The sequence below is a fragment of the Echinops telfairi genome, unplaced genomic scaffold, assembly GCF_000313985.2.
Source record: "Echinops telfairi isolate 266 unplaced genomic scaffold, ASM31398v2 ScPeMD7_24;HRSCAF=84, whole genome shotgun sequence".
NCBI lineage: Eukaryota > Metazoa > Chordata > Mammalia > Afrosoricida > Tenrecidae > Echinops > Echinops telfairi.
This window is the reverse complement of record NW_022103921.1, coordinates 2,818,154-2,829,011: the sequence shown is the minus strand read 5'-3', so window position 1 is coordinate 2,829,011 and position 10,858 is coordinate 2,818,154. Positions and strand designations below refer to the sequence as shown.

General features: G+C 39.8%; 1 protein-coding gene across 1 annotated transcript in view; it reads right to left on the bottom strand.

Annotated features, from left to right (window-relative positions):
- UGGT2 (UDP-glucose glycoprotein glucosyltransferase 2) overlaps positions 1 to 10,858 on the bottom strand; it is a 264,346-nt gene that overhangs the window by 62,745 nt on the left and 190,743 nt on the right. The window contains exon 28 of the mRNA XM_045289053.1: positions 4,975 to 5,164. Within this exon, the coding sequence (XP_045144988.1) occupies positions 4,975 to 5,164 (190 nt within the window). The remainder of the gene's footprint in view (positions 1 to 4,974; positions 5,165 to 10,858) is intronic.

Below are 10,858 nucleotides of genomic sequence, written 5' to 3'. Positions count from 1 at the left end.
ATGAGAGTGAGAGAGTGAGTCAGTGAGTGAGAGAGTGAGAATGAGTGAGTCAGTGAGTGAGTGAGTGAGAGAGTAAGAGAGTGAGTCAGTGAGTGAGTGAGAGAGTGTGAGAAAGTGAGTGAGTGAGAGAGTGAGTGAGTGAATGAGTGAGTGAATTAGAGAGTGAGAGAGTTAGTCAGTGAGTGAGAGAGTGAGAATGAGTGAATTAGAGAGTGAGTGAGTGAATCAGTGAGAGAGAGAGTAAGTGAGTGAATGAGAGAGTAAGTGTGAGAGTGAGTGAGTGAGTGAGTGAATGAGAGTGAATGAGTGAGTGAGTCGCTACCATTGTGTTTTAATTAAAAAAACAACGTAGGTTTTTTTCCCTTGTTAGTTAAAGGTTGGGGTTGCAGATGAATGAGTTCTAAGGAAGCTAACAGAATTCCACAAAATCTGGTCACGTATTAACAGAATTCCACAAAATTGACGTTTTCTAGAAGGAAAACTTGTAGATATGTGGTAGCACATGAGCAGCACAAGAACAATATGAACTAATTTATTCTAGGTCAAATGCTTGTGCCTCAGTCAAAGCAATGAGTGCGTTTTAAAGGTTCAGTCACTTAGAGAAAGAGGTTGTCAGAACCAGGCAAATCAAAACTAACCATTTTCTAGATACCAGTCTGGAGGTAAACATTAAAAAAAAGCAACACAAAAATTTGTTTTTCTAAAAAAAACACACCTGATTACCAACTTCATATGGAGAGGGAAGAAGCCCCGAATTAGCAGAGAACTCCTCAAGAAGAAGGACAGAGTGGGAGGGCTTGTTCTACCTGACTTTAGCACATATTATACAGCACAGTGGTCAAAACAGTGTGGTACTGGTAAAACAACACATATTCAGACCAATAGAAAAGAGCTGAAAACCCAGAAATAAAAATATTAGCATACAGGCAACTGATTTTTGTTAATGGCCCAAAAATATCCAATGGGAAGCGGATGCCCTCTTCAACATGTGGTGCTGGAAAAAATGGATATCTACCTGCAGAAAAATGAAGCAAGACCCTTACCTCACTCCAAGCATAAAATAAACTCAAGGTGGATCACAGACCTTGAGGTAACACCCTAAACTATTAGGGCCATTAATGAGAGAATTGGGACAAACTTGAGAACCTTGGCACAGGGAATACATGGGCTATCAGAAATAGGGAAGGATACAAATACAGAGGAGTCACAAATTGCCTAGTGGGATATACTGAAGATAAATCACTGTGTACATCGAAAGAATTCACTGAGAGAGTAATAAGAGAGCCCACAGACTGGGAAAACATCTTTAGCAATGACACATCAGACAAAGGTCTTATTACTGACATCTGCAATACTTTGCAAGCTTACAATAAGAAAAAAACTAACTGCCCACTAAGGAGGTGGGAAAAGGACCTGAACAGAAGTTTCACAGAGGCAGAAATCCGAATGGCCAATAAGCATATGAGAAAATGCTCCTGATCATTAGCCGTAAGAGAAACACAAATTAAAACAACAATTAGATACCACCTAACACCCTCAAAGATAGCCCAATTCAAAAACTCAGAAAGTAACAGGGGACTGTGGAGAGAAAGGAACTCTCATGAACTGTTTATGGAACTTTAGGTATATACAGCCATTATGGAAAAAAATTGCCTATATGTAGAACAGATGAAGATTGAGCCACCATACGTACCAGCAATCCCCCTACTGGGCATACACCCAGAAGAGGCAAGAAAAAAACCACGGCCAGACACCTGTGCCCCAGTGTTCATCGCTGCACAGATCACAATTGCAAGGAGCTGGAAACAATCCAAATTTCCATCAACAGACGAATGGATCAAAAACCTGGTACATACATACAATGGAATACTACTCATCCCTAAACAGCAGCGATGAACGCATGAAGCATATTGATGCATGGGAGGAACTGGAGGAAATCATGCTAAGTGAAGTAAGCCAAGCACAAAAGGACAAGTACAACATGAGTCCACTGAGATAAGCTTAAAAAAAATGGGGCCTAAGGGAAAAGCTACTATATACATACCTCCCTGGGGTGAGGTGCAGCAACTATGGCAGGGGCCAAACCCAGCCCAGGGATACAGACGGCAGCCAATTACATAAGGGGGGCGGGGGGAGAAGAAGAAAAAAGACATAGGTGGGGGGGGGCAGGGCACTAACCTACCCAAGTGTATTGTTTATATCTCCACAGGAGACAGAGAGAGAGACCAGGCTTCAACCCAATGCACCAAGATGTGAATACAACATATGGACATGCACCAGGGAACCAATAGAGAGGTCTGTGGGGTCGGCCCCAATCCCAACTATGTAGGCCCCCGCCACCACCTCCCCGGCCCCCACACCACCCGCTTAAGTAGAATGCACTTCAGAGGACAGCACTGGGGCTACAGCTTGGGAAGAGAGGCATGTCTGATTAGAGCACACAGGAGAAATGAAAAGGGAGGGAGAGGGAGGGGAGGACATCCTGGCCCACCAAGCCCCGAGGATGATGTTCCTGCTATGAGCAGACAACGCACAGAGGACCACAGAGCTGGTCCCACCATGAGAAGGCTGTTCCTCACTAACCCATGGTGTTGTGGGGGACAACACTGGAGAAACAGTGCAGGAATTGTGCACAGCCGGACCCTATCATGTTGGGTAAAACACTAAAGGCATGCAACAGAGCAGTAAGGGGAGCAAATGATTAAATCCCTGGGGAATACCAAAAATAAACTTTGGAGACAAGAGGGTGGCACCCTATCAGACTCGACTGGAAAACACTCGGAATGGCAAATGAACAGATCTTGAACTGTTTATAGGCTTTTTCACTGATGTCAGTGGCGTTCTTTTTGTTGTTTTTGTTCTTGTTGTGGTTGTGATTGTTTTGTTGGTCTTGACTTTGTTGTTTTGTTTGGTTTTGCCTGGTTTTTGCATTTATTAATACATCTGCATGTCTATCTCGATAAGATAGGAGGAATAAAGAATTTGGAGATGAAAAGAATGCGACCAATGGTTCCCAGGGGTGGGGGGTGGGATAAAGGCAAAGCGGAGGTGGGAGAAAGGAAGGGGGTGGAGGGAAACCAACCCAGGGGCAAGGGAACAAGGAGTGAACTAAAATCAATGGAGAGAAGGGCGTAGTGGGGCTTAATCAAGGGCTATGTAACAGCGAGGAATTACTAAACCCAAATGAAGGCCAAACATGATGGTGGGACAAGGAAAGTAAAAGGAAATAGAGGAAAGAACCAGGGGACAAAGGACATTTATCAAAGTCTAAATACAGGCATATACATATGTAAGTATACATATAATGAGTGGGGAATAGAACTATGTACTCATATCTATATGTTAAGAATTAAGAAAAAAAAAGAATTAAGGTTGCAGATGGACATTGGGCCTAGACTCAAGTGCTCCCTCAACACAAGAACCCTTTGTTCTAATGATCCTGCATTCTGTGATGCTCACCTTCCTGACACAATCACTGAAGACAAAATGGGTGCATAAGCAAATGTAGGGAAGAAAGTTGATGGTGCCCAGCTATCAAGACATCTAGGGTCTGAAATGCTTGAAGATAAACAAGCGGCCATCTATCTGAGAAGCAATAAAGCCCACATACAAGCAGCACACCAACCTGTGTGATCATGAGGGGTTGATAGGATGAGGTATCAGGCATCTAAGACCCAGAACAAAATCATACCCAAGGTGAATGGGGAGTGGGAAGGGGGCATAGAGTAGAGACCCAATGCCCATCTGTAGACAATTGAACATCCCCTCACAGAAGTGTCACAGGGAAGAGATGAGCCAGTCAGGGTGCAGTATAGCACTGATGAAGCACACAACTTACCTCTAGTTCTTTGGTGCTTCCTTCCCCCCACTATCATGACCTCAATTCTACCTTACAAATCGGATTAGAACAGAACATGCACACTGCTACAGATAAGAGCCTGCAACACAGGGAATCCAGGATAGATAAACCCCTCAGGGCCAACAAGGAGATTAGAGATACCAGGAGGATTTGGGGGGGGGGGGCCCTAGGGGGAGAAAGGGGTAATGGATCACAAGGATTAACCTAGAACCCCCTTCCAGGGGGACAAACAATGGGAAAGTGGGTGAGGGAGGATGGAGAGTGATTTAAGATATGAAAATAATAATCTGTAACTTACCAAGGGTTCATGAGGGAGGGAGGGTGGGAGAAGGACAGGGAAGAAATGGGGAGCTGATATCAGGGGCTCAAGTGGGAAGAGAATGCTTTGAAAATGATGATGGCAGCATATGTGCTTGACACAATGGATGTGATAAAAGATGTAAGAGGCCTCAATACAAGTATTTAATAAAAAAATTAAAAACAAAATAAAAAAAAAAATTTTTTAACAAAATAAAAATTTGTGGCTCATTTTTCCCCCCTACAGTAAGCTCATTTTTAAAAAAAACATTTTTTTTCCTTATCCTTCTCTTTGCTATGGATTTACTTCCAGCAGGTGGGAAAGTCTGGCTCCACGGGTGAAGGTGAAGGAGAGGAAAAGCATTAGGGCCAGCCTACAGAATATGAGCAAATTTTCCTTTTCACTTTCAGTTCTATTCTTTTTAGGCTTCATGTCTCAGGCTGGGACATCAAGCTGTGAGGCAAAACCAAAGCTGAGGTGAAACCATTCCTCTCCAAGTTAAAGACAGACGCTGAAGGGCAACACACTGACTTTATGACGTCCTAAATTGTCAGGCATTGATTCCCACATTCCTATAGTGTTCATTTGAGAGTTGTCTGAAGCAATAAAAATTTGGAAAACAGTAGAAACTTAGAAAAATACAGCCACTCATTTGTAAAGTTAAGAAAAATTGTAAAATTAATGGAAAGGTGGAATCTGATCATATATAATTTTGGTGAGCATACACAGTATGGTCACTCACTGGCTAGAACTGTAATAAGTGACAAGAATCCTTCCTACTCCCTTTCTTTATATATAACATTACATGATCACTTACATCCTCTAGATGAATATTATCCAGGTCACAGTTGCTGTGTACTGTTTCAACCAACCAGCCTTCTGGAGTAATCATGTTTAGGGTTAGAAGGGGTGATTCAGGGATATCCAGGAATTTTGCCACTGGTCCAAGAGAATTAATGTCATTGGCCCCTAACATCACTTCTGGTTCCAAAACAAAGCGGTAGAAGCTGTTGATAACATATAAATAAAAAGAAAATTTTGACCAATATTGAGATTATTTCCTCTAAAATTCTTTAAAATGAAGAGTCTTATATATAGAAAATTGTATAAAGTCTTAGGTATAGATGAGAAACACACTATTCAGCTAAGTACATAGGGAAAAAGCACACAGCCAGTATGATAAAAGATGATTAATTAAAAAAAATCATGATCAGAGGACACTGTATTAGAGCTTAAAAATCTGAGCATCATGGCAGAAAGCCATGGATGACAGTGAAATTCCAAATCCACTTAAAAAGCCAGCACCACTGATTAAAGCTTGACTGAACTTTCTCAATGTACTCACCCGCGGCGTGAAGAATCTTGTCCTTAGACAGAGTGCATTAGAAATTGGATTATTGCAGATATAATTAGGCAAAAAGTTAACAGTTTAATATTTGTTTCTCATTTTGACCCATTTTAAACTTGTGTTAATTATTTTTGGTTTTCTTTTGGATTGAGGTTCATCTGCATTTTATTTTGTCATTATTGTTACCTTTTTTGTACTATTTTCTTTCTATGAAATTCAGGATAGATAAATTTATTGAGACTGTAACTAGATTAATAGTTTATTAGGGTTATGGCAGGGGAGGTTGGGGAGATGAGGAGCTAATGAAAATGGCATAAATATGAAAAAATGCTCTAAAATTAATTGTGATGAATGCAAAGCTCTTTTTAATCTATTGAAGTCCCTGGATCATATCATACATGAGTTATACATTGATAACATGGTTAAAGAGACATGAGCCTTATTAAAGATGCTTCATATTTACACAACTTGAAGAATATAAAAAATGTCACCATATTGTATATGTAGAAAATGTTGGTGTATGTCCTGCTGTGTATACGCCTAACAAGAAAAAATTAAATTACTTTTAAAAAATATACTATAATGTAGAGTAGTTAATGGTTGTAATTGGTAGAGAATTTTTGCTTAATTCATATTATTTAAGAGTGTGTACACTCTATACCCTAATAACTTAATAAATATAATTAAAATCCATTTAAAATATACTGACATATGCAGTTTTATTATTGTAATTTATACATGACTTGCATTCATTCATCTATAAGTTTCCACATTTGACTATGGGCAAGTTTCAGCCACTTTTATTAGTTCTTAGGACCATTAATCATACAAAGTGAAATGATTACCAGAAAACAAAGAAATTGTTTAGATGGCAATTCTATGTTTAACTATTTGAAGAATTGTAAATTATTTCTAGAGTAGCTGAGTCATTTAAAAATCCCACAAGCAATGAATGAAGGTTAAAATTTCTCCACACCTTTGACAACATTTGTTCTTTTCTGTTCTGATCACTGTCAGCTCAAACTTGCTGCCGAATCCTTCAATGCTTTTACATACCATTTATTGTATGTTTCAGCCCTAGTATTTATGTTTGGTTCATTTCTGTAGTTTCCCTATCTTTATTGGAATTCTTAATTTGCTCTTGTATTGTTTTCCTTAAATTCACAATCTATGCTGCTTTACTTATTTTAATAGCTTGACATTTTAATATTCATTTTTGATACTATTCTTTTAAAGTGTACTTTAGTGTACTCTCTGATGACTAATACTGTTGAGCACCTTTTCGTGTGCTTGTTGACTATTTCTGTATTTTCTTTGAAGAAATGTCTGTTCATATCCTTTTCCCATTTTAAGATTGGGTTGCCGTTTTCTTGAATTATAAGAGGTATTTATATACTCTAGATTCAAATCCCTTATCAAATATGATTTGAAAATATTTTATCACATCCTATGGAATTTCTTTTCATTTTCTGATAACATACTTTTCCTTTCTTCATACCCTTGACAGTATTTTATGGTTTGTGTAATATACCATTACCTATTCTAAAATAAATTCAGTGTCATTCTATGTTTAAAATAGAGATTTACATCAAGAAGTAATTAGAAATCAAGAATGTCTCTTTCAACTCAAGCCTCTAAGGCCAATGCTCATCCATAAGTTCCTCTTTAGACTCATATCGCCACCTGCTGGTGGCACTGACATGAACTGGGAAGCAGCCAGATCACAGGTCTGTGGATGCACAGTTGATGGAGACATTGCAAGATGCCGACAGCTCTCAGAGTGTGTAGCAGAGTCCCAGCACGCAGGAAGATGAAGCTGCAGGGGCAGACATCGTCTCTGTTCCCTTTGCTCTTATACAAAAGGCATATGACATCAAGGGGGCGTCACTAGGCTGCGACTTGATGGCCAGGTTTAGCTCCACCCCTACCCAGGAGTGTCTACTTGACATAATCCCTAACTACCACACAAGTGATATAACGGTCTAATTTCATTCTTTCTTATGCAGGCATCCAGTTGTCCCAATACCATTTGTTGACACAACTACTCTTTCTTACTGAATGGTTTTGACTGGGCAAGGATCCACTTCCAGGCTCAATCACAACGTTTTTGTTGATTTAGTTCCTCAAGGTCTGTTGAAATAAGGGCTACATTTTCTTGCTAGATGCAATCTACCTTGAGTTCCTAGCCACAAGGATATCTTCACATTCCTTCATCCGAGCAAGCAGACAAGATGCCAGAGAGAGAGAATGATAGGAAGTTAAAAGCAAGTCGTGCATAATATTACTACAGAGGAGATATTCCATTACTTTTGGTATATTTTCTCCATGAGAAATGGGCGATGTACAATTCTTGGAAGACTTACGAACAGAATGCACCCTAGAAGTGAGGAGGGACTATTGGCTTTCAAAGAGACACCTGATTTTGCTCCCGTAACAAAAAGGCTGGAGGTAGGTATAGGAGAAAGTTGAGGATATTTCTGTTGATCGCCTCTGAGACGTATGAAGAAATATTTACTGAAAGTAGTTGAGAATTAATGTTTACACTAGTCTTCTGGCTATTCGGACTGAGTAAATAACAGTTGAGTTTTTGAAAAATGATGCATTTTTTCTGTTTCAGTCTTCTATATTATTATTAATAAGAAAGCCCGGTGGCTTAGTGGGCTCCAAGTTTGGCTGCTAATTGCAAAGTCAGCAGTTCAAAACTCTCAGCCTTTCAGCAGGAAAAAAAAAAGGCTTTCTTTTCTTGGAAGGATAGCTTTGAAAAACCCACCAAGGCCATTTTAGTCTGTCCTATAAGGCAACGACGATTTGGATTGGACTTGAGAGGAGTTTGGTTTTAGGTTTAAGTTCTATCACCATTCAAAACAAAGCACATTGTAGGGAACCGATTACATGGAACTGTGTGTGACCTCCTCCCTGGGGGACAGACAACCAAAAAGTGGATGAAGGGAGACGTCGGACAGGGCAAGATATGACAAAATACCCATTTATAAACTATCAAGGGCTCATGCGGGAGGGGGGAGCGGGGAGGGAGGGGGAAAATGAGGACCTAATGTCGGGGTTAAAATGGAGAGAAAATGTTTTGAGAAACGATGTACAAATGCGCTTTACACAATTGATGTGTGTATGGATTGCGATAACAGTTGTATGAGCCCCTAATAAAATGTTAAAAAAAAAAAAGAAAGAAAATGGAAGCATCTAAACAAATAAAAATGGTTCTTAGCCGCCACAAAACCAAAAAAAAAACAAAAAACAAAGCACATTGTGTTGTCACCTTAAAGAATCAAGTGCTTTCCCGCTCAACAAATTACACCTTCTTGAGTCAGAATTGATTTGATGGTGGCGAGTTTAGTATATACTCAACGCTTCCATTTCTTAGTATACATCCTAAGGGGCTCTGGTGGTGCAACAGTTTAAGCACTGGCTGCTAACTGAAAGGTCAGTTGTTCAAATTCATTAGCTTCTCTGCAGGAGAAAGATGAAGCCATCTGTTCCTCTATCCTATCGGGTCACCATGAGTCAGAATTGAATTGGTAACATTGTTGTTGGTGTTTGGGGTGGTGGTGGTGGTGGTGTGAGTGGGTTCATGGAGAGGAGTCTTACTTGTATGAATACAAATTTTGCATGTTATTAGTTTCATAGGCTTGCGGAAACAAAGTACAACAAATGGGGTGATGTTACGGGGATTAGTTCATGTGCCCTTTATTCTTGGTTCTTCTGATAAACTTAGTTCCTTAATAAAACTTAGTTCTTTAAAATATTTTAGGGATAGCCCATGTGAATGACAAGCGTATGTGGATTGGATTACAAAAGCCCAGAACATAAAGATTTGGGGGTTTCCTGACTGATGAGAGCTGAGAGGGACAGTGCAACCCTTGGGACACAAAATCCCCTCACTGAAAACCCTCCCAGATATGGTTCAGAGCTGTTCCAGTTATGATTGGCATAGCATGGAAGTCTATAGCCAAGAGACATCATGGAACATTTATTGTTTGAAGAGCTTCCTGATTGCCCAAGGGAAGGTCAGCCACTCAACTTTGGGGACCTTTCTAGACCTTGTCTATGTGTGGCTTCCTGAGTTCTAAGTTGTGTCCTGTTATTTCTGATTTGACCCTAATAAACCATATACCTATTCAGTATAGTCTGAGTTAGGTGAAACATGATGGTGAATGATTTAATCCAACAGAAAAAGAGTGCCCTGATGTGAGTGACTGGTATCATAGATAATATATAAGATGGAAAGTGGGGGTTGTCTGCCTTCTTCCTCACAGCAACTAGTTTAATGCTGATTCTTATTTCTGAAGTTATTCCTTAGAAATATAGCAATTTACTTACTATCCTGTAGGTTAGTAGTCTGAATTCAGGACATCAAAAAGGAAATGTTCTCTCAAAACGTATTAAGGAAAGATCTTTTCTTTCCTGATTTCTGGCAGCCTCAGACATTCCATGGCTTGCAGGTAACACATTGCCACATGGCTATCATTTCTTTATGTGTCTCTTCTGCTCTTTTATTAGACACTACTCAAATTGGTCACTGTGGATTGGGATTGATTAGATGGCAGTGGGCTTGATTTTTATTTGGGAGGGCTGGGGTGGGTTACTCATATTGAATTCCAACTCAAACTCACTACCATCTACTAGATTCTGACTCACAGCAACCCTATAGGACAGAATGGAACTGTCGCTTTGGGTTTCTGAGGCTGTAGAGTTTTGTTGGCACAGAAAGCCTCACCTCTCTTCCTAGTAAGCAGCTGGTGGAGTCAAACTGCCGACCTTGTAGTCAACAGCCCAATGGATAATCGACTACACCAGAAATATAAAAGATAAATGAAAATGGAATGAGATCTGAGGATAAGATTCTTAGAAGCATGAAACAACAAGGATTAAATTATTTATACTTCAAGTATAATCCCACATTTCCTCTTACATTTTCTAAATGTATCATTTTATTGCTTTTCAAATAGTAAAAATATTAGTTGTTAGTCAAGTGGCTTCAATTCATGTGTAAAAGGACAGTCTCTGTGTCATCTTTACAATTATTGCTGTTTGAATTCACTGTGGCTCCTGTGTAAATTCATCACTCTGAGGGCTCCCCTTATTTTCAATGGGTCTCTCTCTACCAACCATGATGCCCTTTTCTGATGTGAACCAAGGGAGTTGAGGTCCACTCTCATCACTTCTCAAACACATCTGCTTCTATTTAACATGGACTTTTTTGACAGTTTATATTCATTTGCTTATGTACCCGCTTTGTCTTCAGCATTCGTGTTGGGGTAGGCTGGTGTGCTTCTTCCTTGTGGGATTTGTTGTTTCTTAGCTAGATGGCCGTCTGTTTGTCTTCAAGCCTGTAAGA